Source organism: Acipenser ruthenus, chromosome 42 (genome assembly GCF_902713425.1).
Source record: "Acipenser ruthenus chromosome 42, fAciRut3.2 maternal haplotype, whole genome shotgun sequence".
In the NCBI taxonomy this organism is placed as follows: Eukaryota; Metazoa; Chordata; class Actinopteri; order Acipenseriformes; family Acipenseridae; genus Acipenser; species Acipenser ruthenus.
Window position 1 is genome coordinate 6,032,392 of NC_081230.1, and position 19,144 is coordinate 6,051,535.

General features: G+C 42.8%; 1 protein-coding gene across 2 annotated transcripts; it reads right to left on the bottom strand.

The window, feature by feature from the left end:
* Window positions 1-1,657: 1,657 nt before the first annotated feature.
* LOC117966892 (sulfite oxidase-like) lies at window positions 1,658-17,160 on the bottom strand. 2 transcript variants are annotated; one of them, XM_059011324.1, is made up of 4 exons: window positions 17,039-17,160; window positions 12,203-12,273; window positions 6,065-6,236; window positions 1,658-5,461 (listed from the first exon to the last, which is right to left on the bottom strand). In XM_059011324.1, exons 2-4 carry the CDS (start codon window positions 12,259-12,261, stop codon window positions 3,959-3,961), a joined length of 1,734 nt encoding a protein of 577 aa, XP_058867307.1. In that variant the 5' UTR covers window positions 12,262-12,273; window positions 17,039-17,160; the 3' UTR covers window positions 1,658-3,958. The 2 variants fall into 2 exon arrangements, with proteins under 2 accessions (XP_058867307.1, XP_058867308.1); XM_059011325.1 differs by having other exon boundaries at window positions 17,028-17,112.
* Window positions 17,161-19,144: the final 1,984 nt, after the last annotated feature.

Consider the following 19,144-nt stretch of genomic DNA (forward strand, 5'->3'; position numbering starts at 1 on the left):
AGTAGTCCAACAAATACCTCCATTAAAAATCCCTTTACTGTGAAGTGTAGATGTTATTGTCAGCACGCCTGCAGCAGCAAAGGTCATTCAAAATGATCTAGACAGCATTCAGGACTGGACAGACACATGGCAAATGACATTTAATAGAGAAAAGTGTAAGGTACTGCACGCAGGCAATAAAAATGTGCATTATAAATATCATATGGGAGATACTGAAATTGAAGAAGGGATCTATGAAAAATAAACTTTACAATGCATTAGTAAGACCTCATCTAGAATATTGTGTTCAGTTCTGGTCACCTCGTTACAAAAAGGATATTGCTGCTCTAGAAAGAGTGCAAAGAAGAGCGACCAGAATTATCCCGGGTTTAAAAGGCACGTCTTATGCAGACAGGCTAAAAGAATTGAATCTATTCAGTCTTGAACAAAGAAGACTACGCGGCGATCTGATTCAAACATTCAAATTTCTAAAAGGTATTGACAATGTCGACTCAGGGGACGACTTTGACCTGAAAAAAGAAACAAGGACCAGGGTCACAAATTGAGATTAGATAAAGGGGCATTCAGAACAGAAAATAGGATGCACTTTTTTACACAGAGAATTGTGAGAGTCTGGAACCAACTCCCCAGTAATGTTGTTGAAGCTGACACCCTGGGATCCTTCAAGAAGCTGCTTGATGAGATTCTGGGATCAATAAGCTACTAACAACCAAACGAGCAAGATTGGCTGAATGGCCTCTAAACTTTCTTATGAATCTGCAGTACTTGTTGTGACCGTGTCTGTGGTTTTATTGACATGCTGGCTGCCCAGCCCGATTCCCAGCTTGTAACCGCTCCCCCGCAGCTGCAGGAATGATCATCAGCAGGGTGACGGAGCGGCTGTACTCTTCCACTAGCCTGACCTGTTGGGAGCTTCCATTCATTATGTGGGACCCGCCTGTTATTCTGACTTTAAAAAGCTTCTATCAAGCAACTCATGTGCTACATGAACGTTTAAAATGAACAAACTGATAAAACAAAACTAGTTTAAAAAAAAAAAAAAAACTTCTATGATGTTAGCAATTACAGTGAGTAGTTGTTATGAGGTATGGAATGGATTACCCAGCCATGTTGTTGATGCTGAATCACTGGGATCCTTTAAGACCCAACTTGACAAAGTTCAGAGATCAGTCAGCTGTTAGGAACCGGACCAGCTTTGATGGGCCCAGTAGCCTCCTCATGTTGGTAAAAATAATGTCTCGATGGACATGTCCACTAAAACACATCCTCATTTTTCTATACCTGAAATTTGTACCTGTATTATGTACATTTCTAATTGCAGCTTCTCAAATAGTGTTTTATTAAAACCGTTTTTCTGTAGCCTGTGTTCTAGTTGACCGATATGAGATTATGTAACATTACAGAAGAGCCATCTGGTGATTCAGTAGATCAGTTTTCTGGGTATGTGAATCTTTATCTCCCTCTAGTGGCTACAGTATGTCAGTTTGTGTGATTTTATTTATGCCTCTATGAACAGCACAGGACAGACGGAGCATGCAATAGCATCAGCACACGTGCTATAGTATGCTTTTATCTTTCAATGTTGAAAGCTTCTTAGATATTTAAGACTGTTTTTACTGCTGTGTAAATTTTATCTTGAAAAAGTATTTGTTAATCCTTAGAGGCAAAATGATCTTTATTGACAGAAAAAATAATCACAAAGTCAACATTCCTGGTACATTCATTATTCTGCAGCCTTATCCCTGTGATTCAATATTTGGATTCTTAGTTCACTTATCTGCATATTGCATATTGTAAAGTGGAGCCAGACCCAGCTGGATACTTTAACAAGAAACAAGTTTCAATCATTAAAGAAACTCCCCACCTCTGTTTAGAACAGAAAGGGGATTACAATTCAGTGTTGCAATTGCATTTCATTCATTTTCAATAACACATTTATAACTACTACAAATAAATCGATCCATATACAAGGCTGATTATAAAACCAGTTCTAAAAGCTGGTATGAGTCACACCGCTTTGACAGTGTGTAGGTGGAACCCCACAGGGCTACAGGAATGAACTTGTCTATTGCCACACTCTTATTTCTAACAGCATTTCCAATCCTATGTGGGTCCACTTGTGCAGTTGTGTTCATTTTAAGGTTTCCTACTTTGTATCTTCAAACAATTCCCCCCGTTCTGGAGCTATCTGCACTTGTACCCTCTGGTCATTTCATCTGATTGGTTGTTGATGGGAGAGAAGCCAGTGAAAATGTCACTCTCCAGGTGAAATGACCCGTACAAGACAGTCCAAAGCACGGCTTCCAAACACCGTTTTCTTTAACCCAGTGCAGCCCCCCGAGATCCTGTTCTGAAATGAAGTCTGCTAGAACATGTCATTCTTTCAAAACTGCACATTATATAATAAATAGATGTGCTTGGCAGAGACATTTTATGGAACTATTTTTTGTAAGCTACACTTAGTTTGACAATAATGATGAAAAGTAGGAAAAATGACCTACATAGTGGGCAGCTCCATTAAAAGGTGAAAACAACACCCAGAGTAAATATTACATTTTTGTTAGTCACTAAATTCAAATTTCAATGGAAAGTTTTGGAGCACTTCCACTGCTGCTGCTTAGTCTGACTTTACAACCACTCTGTAATAATAATGTGTAAATATATAGTTAGAGTTGAGACAGCTTTGCTACCCACAGTGGATGGATGCATTGAAAATACAGGGGCTGGACAAAACAAACGCAAGCACGACTACACTGCAGTGAATAAGGTGTAGGGTGACAATGGTTTAACATGGTGTGTGTTTAAATGGAGACACTGGACCATTTCTTAATGATGATTTAATGAGAGAATGCATGGAAATCTTATTTATTTATTTATTTATAATTAGTGCAGCTGCAGTCCTGTCCTGTCGCTTTGATACAAATGTCATGATTCCAGAAGGAACGTAATGCTTCTCCACAAGGGGGCACCAAAACATGTTTTTAATCGAATCAAAGCCACAGTCAAAAGCCCATTCTCTCCTTTTTGAGCACGAACATACAGTACAGTTTTAGATTCAATGATTAACAGTCGTTTGGGTACAATCTTTGCTTTAGGGATTGATAATACATCAATGTGCACGAGAGAGAGAGAGACAGAGAACTTCTACAATGTAAATCTGACCCACATCCCCAATTACAAAAATTAACAATACAAATCATACAGACTAAAAAGCCATTCTCTTTATTTGATTGGTTTTCATCTGGACTGGTGCTCTACGGAACTCGGTGGATGGCCAAACTGCTTGGAAGGACGGCACCTGGGGTATTCCCTGAGTCTTCGTTCCAGAACTACCCTTAACCCCCCTCCCTTTTCACAGCCTGTATGTCCGAAGTGCTTCATATGAACCTTCGTTAATATCAAGATAAAAGGAGCTGCTGCTCCATGCTCTTGGGTCTGTTATCTATATATAATAGTCTGGGAAACATGGTTGGTTTGGTAGTACAGGCTATCCTATCAGACTAGCAATACAGTCTATAGTCAAGTAATTAGACTAGTAAGTTAAAGGGTCGCTACCAATGCAGGCTAACAGCAACAGCTTGGGAATACTGTCAGCTTCCAGTCCTCTATACAACAGCTATAGAGTGGTACTGTGAAGGATGCGAGAATACATCTGCTCAATACTAAACAGTTAGTTTAAGTAATATCAGTCTAACAATATCATTTGTACAATTATATTGACTGGGTCTGGGAAGTTTGTTTTAAGTTTTAACTTATATAGACCAAGTGTTAAATTGACCAAGAGTTTGATCAGTACAGTCAGTTATCAGTCAATTCTACTGACCTTCAGCTGAGCAATACAGGCTGACAGGAGGGGAGTTCTGAAGTTATAGGGACCAGAACTGGGCAGCCCTGCACTAAACCCCATTCAACCTCATTCATTGGTAATAAGTCTCCCTGCCGAGTTCCCTATCTTTGTCTAGTCTTTCTTCACAGACACCCTCACCCGGTGCCAGGCATTGCTCAGCACTCCCCTCAGGTTCCAGATGGGGGCGACAGAGTCCGGCTGCATGTTGTAACTGTTGTCCACGGCCTTGCACACAATATCCAGCTGTTCACCCTCCGGGGGAAAGGGGGCGCTCAACTCCCACAGCTTCCAGGCCCAAGCCTGGCCCAGAGGCGGAGCGTCCTCCCCGCTCCGCAGTGTGGCCACTTGCCACGTTTTGCCCCCGTCAAGAGAAACGTCCACCCTGACCACTTCCCTGCCGCCCCCGCTCCAGGCGTACCCTCTGACGGTCACCTGCTCCCCGCTCCTCTCCAGCAGCGCCCCGTCTCGCGGCTCTGTGATCGCAGACTGGATCGGGAGTTCCTGGATGGCCGGGGCTGACTTGAAGTCCACCGTGTCCCAGTCCACGGAGGGGGAGAAGCCTTTGTAATCGTTCTGCTGCCAGTGGCTCTTGCTCTCTTCGGCGCTCACGATGATTTTGCCGAGCCATTTCACGTTCCTGGCTCCCACTGTCCCTGGCACCACCGCCCTGAGCGGAAAACCATGATCCCGGGGCAGCTCTTCCCCGTTCATCTCGTAAGCCAGCAGCACGTCCCCATCGTCGCTGAGGGCCTTGCGGAGCGGGATGGAGGCCCCGTAAGGAGTCCCGGAGACATCCTTGTCCAGACCTTCGAACTGCACGTGTTGGGCGGCACCCCCGTGGCGGTATCCAGCGTGCTCCAGGACCTCGCACAGCCGCACCCCTCCCCACTGGGCATTGCTGATCGCCGCGATGCCCCAGTCCAGCCCCTTCACCTGCTTGATCTTGTTCATCTCCGACCGCCTGTTCCCTGCGCACTGCAGAGTGGCCGTCACAGTGTGCTTGGGGAACTTGGTCTTGAGATCTTCCAGGGTTAGGGATACAGCCTTCGGCAAGCCTTCCCCGGAAATCTCTAGCCGATATCTCTCCGGGTCCACCTCCGGGACGGGGAGATGGTTCCTCTTGAAGAAGAAGGCGTTTGGCGTGAGGAAGTTCTCCGACAGGATTTCCGAGGGCGGCTCTGCGTTGAAAGGCTTCAGGCTGTTGATTTTGAGAGCCGGGTGTCTTGGAGGGTCGCTGGCGTACGGGTCTGAAATTGCCCCTGATCCTTTCTTCTTGTCTTCTGAGCTCAGCTCCCCCACTTTGTACTCTCCTAGGAGCTCCAGCACATGCTGTTGGTTGTGGACAGCGTACATCACCCAGAAGGGCTCAAGGGCACCCCCTGCTGCTAGCATGATCTTACTGCCCCCGGGGTGCAGCCCTACAAAGTCTGTGATGTCATAAACGCTGTCCCCGAAGGTCACCCACACCCCGTCCTGCAGCGTCCTGTGTTTGGTGACCTCTTCCCGGGTGAAGATAGGGTACGCCCCCACTGGAGCCGCTGTTTCTGGGAAGACAGCCTCCCCTCCTCTGCCTGCGGAGCCGGCTAACTGCTCCTCTGAGGCTGCTTGCTCCTCCTGGCAAAACAAGACAAAGGAAGGGCTGGGATTGGAAGATAAAAGGATCTTACTATGATAGAAACTGCCTGGAGGGGTTTGGTATGTACCTATAGCACAACGTGTATGAATTAAAGCACTGTTCTAGCCAACATTTCTAGAGATGGCCTCTTTTCTACTGATTTATCCTCCACAACGAACATTACAGCAGGGCTTGAAACTCACAGGACCTGCACATGGGTTTCAGATCTTCTCTAGTTTAGGTTTGGTATTAACATGGTGTCAGGAGTTCGAACAATTAGGCCCCTGGTAAATGTGCTCTGCATTAAGAGATCACAGCATGAGGAAGTCACAGTTTTGATTGTGTGTAGGTTTACCAATAGCAGCTGTGCATGCAGCTATAAGCGAGGAAGAGTGCATTAAAACATCAAACTCCTGGCAGTTGATCATTTCAATAATGTACTTTATTGAGGGCATTGTGTGCAGGGTTAGTTCTACCAGTGTTTTGGCATCATGCCATTGTACAGAGCAGCGTGTAGTATTGCAGCGCCACAAATAAAGCATTAAAAAGGGGGGTGTAAATGATCCAGACTCGTTCTGTTCTTTCTAGTCCCCCCTCCTCACCTGTCTGTGGTACAGCCCGAATGCCAGCACCATGCCAGTCCCTGCTGCCAGCCCTGCCACCATGTGCTGCCATCTTGGATTCCAGTCTCTGCCGCCCTCGCCACTCTGCCAGCGCACACAGCCTTTGTCCGCACAGACCTGTGGGTAAAACAGCGGGGTCCGCACCAGCAGCCTAAACAAACAGAACAGTCTGTATATAGAAAAATCTAGGAGGGCCAGCAAACTCAATACAGTCTAATATAGAGAACTCTGTGCTGGGGATTTGAGAGCCAACCAATTCAATACAGTCTAGTATAGAGAACTCAGTGCTGTACTGGGGATCTGAGAGCCAGCAAACTCAATACAGTCTAGTATAGAGAACACAGTGCTGTACTGGAGATCTGAGAGCCAGCTAATTCAATACAGTCTAGTATAGAGAACTCAGTGCTGTACTGGGGATCTGAGAGCCAGCTAATTCAATACAGTCTAGTATAGAGAACACAGTGCTGTACTGGAGATCTGAGAGCCAGCTAATTCAATACAGTCTAGTATAGAGAACTCAGTGCTGTACTGGGGATCTGAGAGCCAGCTAATTCAATACAGTCTAGTATAGAGATAGTACTGTACTAGGGATCTGAGAGCCAGCTAATTCAATACAGTCTAGTTTAGAGAACTCAGTGCTGTACTGGGGATCTGAGAGCCAGCTGATTCAATACAGTCTAGTTTAGAGAACTCAGTGCTGTACTGGGGATCTGAGAGCCAGCTAATTCAATATAGTCTAGTATAGAGATAGTACTGTACTAGGGATCTGAGAGCCAGCTAATTCAATATAGTCTAGTATAGAGATAGTACTGTACTAGGGATCTGAGAGCCAGCTAATTCAATACAGTCTAGTATAGAGAACTCAGTGCTGTACTGGGGATCTGAGAGCCAGCTAATTCAATACAGTCTAGTATAGAGAACTCAGTGCTGTACTGGGGATCTGAGAGCCAGCTAATTCAATAGTCTAGTATAGAGATAGTGCTGTACTGGGGATCTGAGAGCCAGCTAATTCAATACAGTCTAGTATAGAGAACTCAGTGCTGTACTGGGGATCTGAGAGCCAGCTAATTCAATACAGTCTAGTGTAGAGAACTCTGTACTGGGGATCTGAGAGCAGCTAATTCAATACAGTCTAGTACAGAGAACTCAGTGCTGTACTAGGGATCTGAGAGCCAGCTAATTCAATACAGTCTAGTATAGAAAACTCAGTGCTGTACTAGGGATCTGAGAGCCAGCTAATTCAATACAGTCTAGTGTAGAGAACTCTGTACTGGGTATCTGAGAGCCAGCTAATTCAATACAGTACGCAATACTGTACTATTGGATCTTGCAGCCAGCAAATATGGTAGTAAAAAATGTTTGAGAAATGTTTTGAATGTAACTATTTTTTTTTTTTTATCAAAACCATCAATACTTTTGGCTGTAAAATCAGAGAGCCAGAAAATTCAATTCAGTATAGTGTGGACTGTAACTGTTCTACCTATAGTCCAATGTACCTATAGAATAACGAGAGGTACATAGATTACTGATTTCATTACAAACAAATTACCCTATTCCTTCGAGAAAAGACGAACAAATACGTCACTGCCCTGCGTCGCGAGTTTGAATCCAGGCTATTCCACTGCCGACCGTGGACGGGAGCTCCCAGGGGGCGGCGCTCAATTGGCCGAGCGTCGCCCGGGGGGAGGGAGGGTTAGGTCGGCCAGGGTGTCCTCGGCTCACCGCGCACCAGCGACCCTTGTAGTCTGGCCGGGCGCCTGCGGGCTTGCCTGCAAGCTGCCCAGAGCTGCGTTGTCCTCCGACGCTGTAGCTCCGAGGTGGCTGCATGGTGAGTCTGCAGAGTGTAAAGAAGCGGGCGGCTGACGGCACACACTTTGGAGGACAGCGTGCGTTCGTCTTCGCCCCTCAGGGCAGGGGTGGTAGCGGTGTGCTGAGCCTAAAAATAACTGGACATATCAAATTGGCAACGACTAAATTGATATAAAAAAAAAAATTATAAAAAACACGTCACTGCCCGATCTCTAATCATCCATGACATACAGGCAGCCATTTTCAAAGAAGTGTACCATACAAAGAGATCTGTTCTCTGGTTTTAATCGGCTGTGACTCTTCTTCAGGTCAGTCAGGTCTGTACTTTTGTACCAGTCTGTAGCAAGCTGATTTATCCCCACCCAGATTCAAGTGAACTCTAAAGCCGAAGTGGAAAAACTAAAAGAAACTACAACAAATGTTTTGACTGTTGATAAGACTTGGAGTCAAAACATGTGTTACTTTTAGTTTCTTTCTAACCCGTCTCACGTTCAAACTGGCAAATTTACATACCGAGACGCTTTTCGGACGTTGTACCTAATTTTTGGCTCAGATTGTGCATGAGAGACGGAGCTCAGAGCCTGTTAAGGCATTACCTTGTTAATTACCTCCATAGAAAAATTTGGAATTTTATCAAAGGGTGGAATTGCTAACTGAGCTTCCAGGAATAATGTGTTCCCTAGTTCAGAGACATTCATTATCTATATTTGCACAGATCCCTTTGGTAATTCAGTCAGTAATGTCAGCTTATTCTTATGTTATCCGTGCATTGAGCCAATTGCACTGGCTACAGTCAGCCCTGACCTGCGTAAATGACATCTGTTTTACTATCCCTTACCTTTTTTATGATATCTGCAATTGTTCTCAATTGCTCAAAATTTGAGTCATAATAAAAAGATAAAGAGGAGGAGATGTGATCCCTTTTATTGGACGAACTAAACAATAATTAAATCGCTTGAAAAGTTTTCAAGACCTCAAAGGTCTATTCTTCAGGTGAAAGCAGGAAAGAGAGGTGGCATCAGAACTTTAACAAAAAGAACCCATTTTGAATCACTACACTTCTAATAGGACAACAGCTGTGTTGAAAAACAAACAAACAAACAGGCGGATCGCCTTACCGCGGACGGCTCGCGCTTTCACCCTTACACACAGACACAGAACTGATTTTATCAGCACTTGGGTGCACTTTTATTATTTACAATAATCGAAACAAAAACAAAACCAAACAAAAACCAAACTCCTTTTTGGAGTACCAACGGAAACTTTCTTCTTCCCTAACTACGGCCGGACGGCTAAGCCGTTTACCAGCCCAAAACAAAACCCTTTCACACACGTTCACAGCACCTTCCTGCTTTAACCAGTCTCTTCAGCAGCCGGCTTGTCCTTCGTCAGCCAGTCTGCCTATGGCTGCTACTCCATCAGCCCCGACAGCAGGGTGTATGACCTGGGAAAGTGAGATATTTAAAATATGCTGCAGCTTCTCATTTCCAGGTTGTATTATTGAAGTGAGCAGGTGGGTGCCAGGAGTTTGGACAACCAGAAGCCTGGAAAACCTGCTCGGAGCTGATCACTCTGATCACAGCATGAAAAAGTCACGACAGAGTCTAGCTTTACTAATAAGAGTTGTTTAAGCAGCTCTAAGGGAGGAAACACTGCACAGTGAATCAGACTGTATGAAAATGGTGAAGCTCTGAAGCTATTGGTGAACGAAGGGTTTCATTAAACAGGCGTCACCTTAAGAGGTTAATTACTTTTGTCCTCCATAAAAGTGAGTAGACAGAGCCAAGCTCCAGACATACAGTAACTCCCCTAGGTAGAAGGCATCATTTGCTAAGCAGCTGACAGGCAAGCTAGCTGTGAAACGCTTTGAAAAATAATACCTGTTTTTTTTTTAAAGCAATGATTAACCCAGGCTGGACTTTATATATTTACTTTAGGTTACTAAACTTCCAGGCTTCCTATATTAAACACAGAAGCACATCAGCAAAGAAGGGGGTTGTCACTTTGTAAGATTCCTGTGGAAAATCCATTCAGTTCAAATCTTGAGGCCCAGAAAGGCAATGATTTTAATGTTTTCTTTTTTAATACCATTAGCCAGGGGATTACAGCTCTCCAGTGCCTACAGACAGGGTTACACAGGATCCTCATTGTCAAGACAGATGATCGCAGTCGCTCACCGAGTTCACTTTACTCCCCAGTACAGCTTCACAATACAAAGCCAATGTTTTCAAACCAGCTGGATGCAGATTATATTTCAGCACACATTTCTGCTTCAATTAGGGATGTTAGATTTACTTTCCGGTTTAACATGTCCGACTGCAGTGGGACCAGAGTAAGGGCGGATATGTAAAAAGGCAGATAAATGAGTCCTGTTTTAAATACCATTATACACAGCTGTAACAATCACTATTCACACAGTTATTGTTTTGAGATTCAGCTTTTATTATGGAGTTCCCCTAAATCCCTTGTTTAGAAAGATACAGGGTATTAATGCTTGTGTGGGTGCGTGCATTCGCTGCTGAGTGACAGGCAGGAGATCGAGACGGAGGTTGAAGTTGATACAGGTGAACAGGATTTATTTACATATCAACACACTGAACAGCTCACGTGACACTATCAGCAATGGCAGCGCACGCACGGAGCACATAGAACACAGTGTATGAATACTTTAGTGGGATCTACAATCTCTGAACTAATCTTCTCTGTTCAATAATACACTAACATTGCTGAAGAGATTGATCGTGGCAGATAAACAGCTAGGGTGGATATGTGACGGATTACTGTATTGGGATCTTTTTTTTTTAATCAATCCCCCCAAAAAATTACAAAATCACAAAAAGCCCTCCATAGAGTGCTGTTACTTTTGTATGATGCACTGCAACATTAATGACCTGCATGTCTCGTGAGCTCAGCTGGTCAGTACAGAGGCGCCGGGCAGGGCTTCCGTAACCACACCGAGCCGTGCCGTGCTTGAACTGAACCAAGCCACACGAACTGTCTAATTGTGATCTGGGACTGTAGTATAACTGCATGGTTAAGGATTTGTGCTGTGTGATAAATAACCTTTGTATGTTCACTCAAGCTTGGACAAACACCAAATTGATGTTTTTCTGCTGTGTCAATTAGTCTAGCTATAATGAAAGTGAAGCTCTTAATCTCCCCCCAGCACGAGAGACCGTGTTATCAAGGAGTGCCTGTGTTCTGAACTGCTGCTCTCACTGCATTCAGGAGATAAGGAGAGTCTCTATCGCCCTGTTATCAACACCAAGGAAACACAATTAATGCTAATCTCTGGGACAAGTAGCTGCGTGACTCTAGGAGTCTACTACTTACAGACCACAGGACAGAAAACTAGTTTTACAACATACTACTACAACTACTGCTGCTAATTAAGTAATGTACATGTATGTACCTGAGGACAGGCTGGTGGGCTGTCAAGTCCTTCAATTCATAACAGCCACCCCCAATGCGCTGGCAGTGCATGCACAAGTTCATTACTATTCGATTGTAGCATTTATTTGTATCTTAAGTTACATTTGTGTTGAACTCATACTGGTATTTCTCTGCATCACGGTCTCCTTCCACTGGCAGTGAAGCGTTTGATATGCACCGCAGGCTGGATCGCTCAGAGTTTTTATTTAACTATTGCGCTAATAAAACAGCAGGGCCTTGACTTTGGAATCCAAACCGTTTTGATTGGGTCTGATGTCACATTCTACATGACTTTATGCATGCTGATCTTATGCCAAGCGCACACATTTTTATATTGTACAGTTTTATATTATAGTGGGAACACCAATCCAGGATGTCAATTTAACACCCAAGTTATAACTTCAAGGCACAAACAATCATTATTATTTTATATATAAAGCTGCTTGTTCTTCAGAGTGGCTCTATTGTCCCAATCATTGGTCCCTATAAAAAGACTTTGGTCCCTAAAAAAAGACAGATTTACTGCGTTCAAGTTGAAGAGGTGTTCTGCATCTTCAGTAAGAGAATCGACAGATGTTCTAAGCTAAGGCACATACTGTATGTGATACTGGTTTCATCTGGGGCTGTAGCACAGTATAAGTGCATGGCTATAGTGACACGTTTAGCATTAATAGCATTAGGGTGTAGATGGTTTGGTTTTATGCTGCATAATAAATGGATGGCTATCTGAGCTCCAATTGGCTAAAACGACCATGATTGTAGTATAACCCTAAAGAATCTGCTGTAGTCACAGTAAAGTGAATGTTAGTGGCTAATATCTCCAAAATACTAGTGTATGGTAAAATGTGGTAAAACGTGACCCCCCCCATACTGTACCTCTGTGTCCTGTAGAGGCAGCGCCGTGCCGGCCCGAGAGCGTGCTTCAGAAACAGCATGCCAGCAACAGTCTGCCAGGAACAGAGAAAGACACAAGCTGAGAAATGCCACCAAGGGTCCCCAATCTGTAAATGATTGAGTAAGGGCAAGATCACCAGAAGAACATCCTTTTCAGTTAAACGTTTTCTAGAGTAAAGTTCAGGGTTTTTATTTTACGTTCACCGTTTAAACGATCCTTGCAGCCGTCTCTCAGAACAAAGGCAAGTATTTTCTTCCTTGTTTTATACGATTAAAAATGTTTGACATAAGCAGAACAGAAAATATATGATCTTAAAAACTGTCAAGTCACACCTTAAAGGGTCAAGAATGTTTCTATTCCAGTCCTCACCACTCCCTGTGTACAGTAGTGTCTGCACACTCTGTCCCAACACTGTCCTGTGGTTCTGGCACAGCCTAAGGTTATGTTAAAACTCCTTTTAAGACTTCAATCAAGCACCCCAGTGAAGCAGGGGACACTTTTGCTGTGACAGCTAGTAAGCAGAAACAACAATCGAGAATCACAGGTAACCCATACAATAGGAACTTAGACAGGACAGAAAGGCAACAGCCCATCATAACGCACAGGAACAAAAGGGGAGATTGTGTTGCAAAGTCTAGGGTCTAACCTGAAGAGCAGCTTTTTAAAAAATGACAAAGCGTCTTGCCTACAGACAAGCTGGTTTACTATCAGAGCAATTTATCAGTGTTATTAATGTATCTTTTTTTTAATAGCACTGATAAAGAATGCCATAAATAGAGTAGCACCTTGGCACAGGGAGGACAGACTGTTCTAGGACTGGGGTTTCCAAAGCTATGCTGAGCTGGAATCCCACACACAGGCTATCTGACCTGGGAGTGCTGGGGGCAGAGCGGAGATCAGGCTGGGTTTGAGATCAGGCTGGGTTTATAACAATGTGCAATTTAGCATGTTTGGTTTCAATTCTGAAGGCATACCAATTTTAAGATCCATACTACAAGCTATCCAGTCCCGTGTTTTTAAGGAACAATGAAACATCCAAACACAAAAAGTTTCAAAGCTGTATTTACACTGCATGCTTTCACACAGAACCTGTGACTTCTGACCTCCATTACCAATTACTCTCCAATGGATTTGTTCTGTATGAAGTTAATAGGGGGGTAATACAAACACACATCGGATTAATAAAAAGAGTTTAAAGGTGGCTAATGTGAAACTAGCCTTCGGGACCCATTCCAGTCCAGCTATGTATTCCAAACATGTCCTTAATTAGTCAATTGAAGCAGCTAATGGTGAATTAACTAATCAAGGACTTTACTGGAAGGAAAGACTGTGCTGGAAGGGATCTTGAGGACCAGTGTTGGGGGCAACGTTACAACACACCCCATTGCTGCTCTTCCTCTCAGCAATGTCATTCAGGAAGGAGGCTACTATTGGAAAGGTCTGTATTTTAATGCTTGACTGGACACCAGAACGACAGTGATTGCAGCACAGGGCTGCTATTGAATGCCTGGGAGCGTTTCCTCTGCTGGAGCCCTGAGGTCACAGCAGAGACTGCTGCTGTGAAACTGCTCCCTTCACTGTGCCTTTCAGCGCAATCAGGGCTTTCACAGTGTGGGCTGCAGCTACTAAAGTTTGGATAAACAAACTACAGCAGCTGGAAAAGTTAGGATCTCAGAGTAGGGTGTCTCTTAAGCCAGGGCTCCATCTGCCATTGACTGGAACTTGACTTGAAAGCAATTTGAAATCAGACTTGCTCATTTCCATACAGATGATCTGTGACTTGTCAAGGCATATGTACATTTCAGGTTTCCTTTGATGTTTTGTGAATACACGGATATTCTTGATTTATTCTGGTGATGGTCTGTTTGCTTTAGGGACTCTGCAGTAATCTACAGGGATAACACAGCCTCTCAGAGACTAAAACACAAACACACACACACACACACAGACTCTCTCTCTCTCTCTCTTTAGCACAAACACCTGGGACCCCACCCACTCCTCTGGAATGACCAGCTAGCCAATCCGCAACAGTAACAAGCTTCCGCCTCCAGTCTTGACCAATGAGGGAGTTGCAAACAGTAATAGTGGTGTAGAATTATGTCACAAAGGCAGCATCAGACACAACCCATCCCGGACTTTCTACATTCACAACAGCAGTTCTAGTTAGTCGATCATATTATGAATACTTCTGAGAATTACCGATGTTCCTTTTAAATGGCATTATATAACTGTAATTTCTCTGTATTCATCATTACGAGTAGATGGTGCATGTTATGTCTGAGAGAATTTACAGGAATGCTTTAAGGCTTAAAATCTGTTTCTTAGAAGCAGCATTGTGTCCTTTGCTTGTTTTTCCACTGCTTGCACCTGGTACCTGTTCACTTCCTGTGTTGTAGGTCAACATGCGAGTGAAGCACAGGGTGCGATTACGTACCATTAAGGAGCAGCAACTTTTAATCTTTATTGCATTTGAAATGTCAGCAACACCCAAATTAACATACAAATAACAAGCACACTAACAAGAGACAATCAACCAACACCAGTGATAACACGGTCTGCAGTACTAAGAGGTAGGAACATAGATTTGAAATCCTGTTACTCCTTTGGTCAATACTACAGAACTGCAATCTACCCAGCACAGCCTAGCACATATTTCTAGTGAAGGCAATTCCACAGGCAATGGATTGTTTCCAGGACCTGGCCATTTGTAAAACCACATGGGTCGTTCTGTGGCTTTGGAAGCAAACCAAATACTGTACGCAATTATCCATTTGGTTTAGTTCCTCTTTAGTGACATAATGCCTTTTTGTTGTGTCCTTTTCAAATTGTATGAATAAAAACAATTCCAGTGCTCAAAGTCGAGATATTCTAGTCTTTGTCCACCTGCACCAAGGCCCTGTCCACACTATGCCTTTAAACAGGCTTAAAAGTGTTAAATACGGTTAGCACCTACACTACGCAGCGTTTAATACCGGACTCGAGATCACCTCAGGGGGTAGTCTCGTGTCCGGTTCTAATTAAATTTCATCAGCTAGTGCGGTTTGTCAGAAGTGTGGACGCTGTAATAACGAACACAATTTTTGGTGCATCCTCCAATATCCCAGAATGCTTTCTGATATGTTTTGGCGCGTGGACATTACAAACACAGCACTCAGAACAGGGGCCTGAAGGAGTTGAGAACGACCATCAATACTGCTATACCGTATACAGATCCTCAGGCTTGTTGTACAATGGTGGATCATGGAGCGACGTGATCAGATGCTGAAATCAAGATACATTGATCTCTGGAGCGATGCAATCGGTCAAGGAGAACTTCAGAGTTCAAAATGAAATGTATTATAATAAAACGCACCTTGTGTTGAAGAAACAAAGCCATAACCTTCATGCTAAGAAGTGCAGTGTCATCCGTGGGCACGGGCTCCAGATTCACAGGGGTGTAGTGTGGGCCTTAATTAACCAATGCAACCTCCTTCCAGGTCTGAATCAGCTTATTAGTTAATGATGCCTATTAAGCAGGAGGACTCTGCACCTCCAGCACCAGATCTCTCTACATCATCCACATCGCTCTATATCGCACACACCTCTCTATATCATCCACACCTCTATCATTCCTCCTGCTCACCAAAATACACCACTAAACAACAGGGCACACTGCACACATCGGCAGGCTTGATAACAATGAGGACCATGCAAAGCTTAATCAGTCAAGCACCCAGTTCAAGCCAAACCCCAAAGGTATGAGGCAGGTTACCATGGTAACCTGAAGAACCTGCGAATGAACATCCATTGTTTGAATGACATCACCACTCCGACCCCAACCCTGGTTACTATGGTTCCCTAAATACAAAACAGAATTTGCATCCACACTGAGTTTGCATTTGTAATCCACACTGCTGCTGAGCGAACTAGTAAACGTTACTCTCGTGTTTGGGTTCTGGTAATGCTGAAACACAGTCTGTACAATATTTCCGTTCATTCCTTGATGTAGTATCACTTTACCCAGGAAATAAATTATCATTCGGAGCCTCCAAAATAAAGTTGTCTGCGCTTTTTTTTCCACCTTAGCAATAGTTTCCTTCACTCGTGAAAACTGTAACTTACACTAAATTATAAACCCCGGCTCGATTGCATCCGCTCGCCACTTTTGGAATATGCTTTCTGAGCCAAACCGCAGAGCTCCGCAGTATACAAACAACAGTGCAGTTACAAGACACAGAATAATTGCATACCGAGTGACAACTAATAATATAATGAAATATAATGAAATAGATGACAAATACACAAAGCAATGAGACCCAAGACGCCCCCATACTGCGTATATCGGCGACACGTTAACAGAACAACAAATATTGAACATTTCAAAGACTTTGCATTTTGGTGCAGGCTGTCTTTGTGGTTTATGATTCAGGAGATAACTTTAACTTCAGCACTAATAGTCGTACTGTGTCTGTAACTAGGACAGTATCTCTCATGTCGCTAAGTTTAAGAAGTGCACGCTGATAAGGCCGTGTCGAAACTGCATTCAAAGTTTGTAAGGCTTATTCAATTTCTAATTATCCAATGTGGTATTTGATACTACACTGTATTTACAATTGCGTTACATGCGACAGCACGTTATTTAAATTATGTAACACCTGACGGTCACTGTGACAACAAAGTGATCCCCAACTAATGTTTTTAAATGTTATTTTAAAACCGGAGGTCACCCGGGTACCTTCCAATTAGCATATATATATATTGGGATGTGTACCATAATTGTATTATACTGAATTCAAACATGAATTTGTATATAGTTATCATGCTCGCCGCTCACTCACCCCTGCCTCGCCGACCGCTTCTCTGCTCGAGAGATTTCTGAAGTCCCCTCAGCTCAGAACTACGCATGCTTGATGCGCGAGCGAGGCGCAAGCGCCGCGTGTCAATCACATTCCTCGCAGAATTAACCCTGTCCACGCCGCTATCGACATTGGCACACAATTGTATCACTACCCGACTATTGCGATATATTTACATAGAAATTAAATTACATAGTATTAACATGAAGCACAAAGCACTACATATTTATTTGCAAACGCTGTTATTTGTTCAGTGTCCATTTTAAAGGCATCGTTTGTATAGGTTGGCCAATGTAAATAGAACGGTATGTAATATTTAATATATTGTTTGGTTTCTACGGGTCTTGTTTGTCATTCATTCATTTGAGGCATAGAGATTTTAAAAGCATGTTTGCTTCATGGTTTCTAATGACTTCCTTCCTGTGCTGCAGCCTAGTCTTTGAAATGCACACATACTCCAAAAACGAAGCATCACATACATCAAAGAACCCAAAGAGCTCTGAAATGAGAAGGGGGTGGGGCAGTGATAATACTGCTAGTGCTAATAAGAGGCGAGAAACAACTCCTCAACTCACAGTTAAAGCACAGTAACTACCATAGTTTACAATGGTTTGCCAAGTTTGTAATGTGCTTTACCACACACATCTGTGATATCAAAAACGCATTTTGCTATTCACCCAATTTTTGCTGCACTTAAAGTAATTGTAGCTAACACAATAATCCCGTCAACTGTCCATGCCATGCACATCCACTCACTCTACAGATCTCACATGTGAAAGAAATCTCTGTGTTAGCAAGCAAGTCTTATCATTTTAAAACAAATTAAAGAAATCTCTGTTAGCAATCGTGTATTTTAATTTTAAAACAAATGAAAGAAATCTCTATTTGCACGCCTTGCTTTCAAATGAAAGAAATCTCTATTTGCACGCCTTGCTTTCAAATGAAAGACATCTCTATTTGCACGCCTTGCTTTCAAATGAAAGACATCTCTATTTGCACGCCTTGCTTTCAAATTAAATAAATCTCTATTTGCACGCCTTGCTTTCAAATTAAATAAATCTCTATTTGCACGCCTTGCTTTCAAATGAAAGAAAACTATTTGCACGCCTTGCTTTCAAATGAAAGAAATCTCTATTTGCACGCCTTGCTTTCAAATTAAATAAATCTCTATTTGCACGCCTTGCTTTCAAATGAAAGAAAACTATTTGCACGCCTTGCTTTCAAATGAAAGAAATCTCTATTTGCACGCCTTGCTTTCAAATTAAATAAATCTCTATTTGCACGCCTTGCTTTCAAATGAAAGACATCTCTATTTGCACGCCTTGCTTTCAAATTAAATAAATCTCTATTTGCACGCCTTGCTTTCAAATTAAATAAATCTCTATTTGCACGCCTTGCTTTCAAATTAAATAAATCTCTATTTGCACGCCTTGCTTTCAAATTAAATAAATCTCTATTTGCACGCCTTGCTTTCAAATTAAATAAATCTCTATTTGCACGCCTTGCTTTCAAATTAAATAAATCTCTATTTGCACGCCTTGCTTTCAAATGAAAGAAATCTCTATTTGCACGCCTTGCTTTCAAATTAAATAAATCTCTATTTGCACGCCTTGCTTTCAAATGAAAGAAAACTATTTGCACGCCTTGCTTTCAAATGAAAGAAATCTCTATTTGCACGCCTTGCTTTCAAATGAAAGACATCTCTATTTGCACGCCTTGCTTTCAAATGAAAGACATCTCTATTTGCACGCCTTGCTTTCAAATTAAATAAATCTCTATTTGCACGCCTTGCTTTCAAATGAAAGACATCTCTATTTGCACGCCTTGCTTTCAAATTAAATAAATCTCTATTTGCACGCCTTGCTTTCAAATTAAATAAATCTCTATTTGCACGCCTTGCTTTCAAATTAAATAAATCTCTATTTGCACGCCTTGCTTTCAAATTAAATAAATCTCTATTTGCACGCCTTGCTTTCAAATTAAATAAATCTCTATTTGCACGCCTTGCTTTCAAATTAAATAAATCTCTATTTGCACGCCTTGCTTTCAAATTAAATAAATCTCTGTTTGCACGCCTTGCTTTCAAAT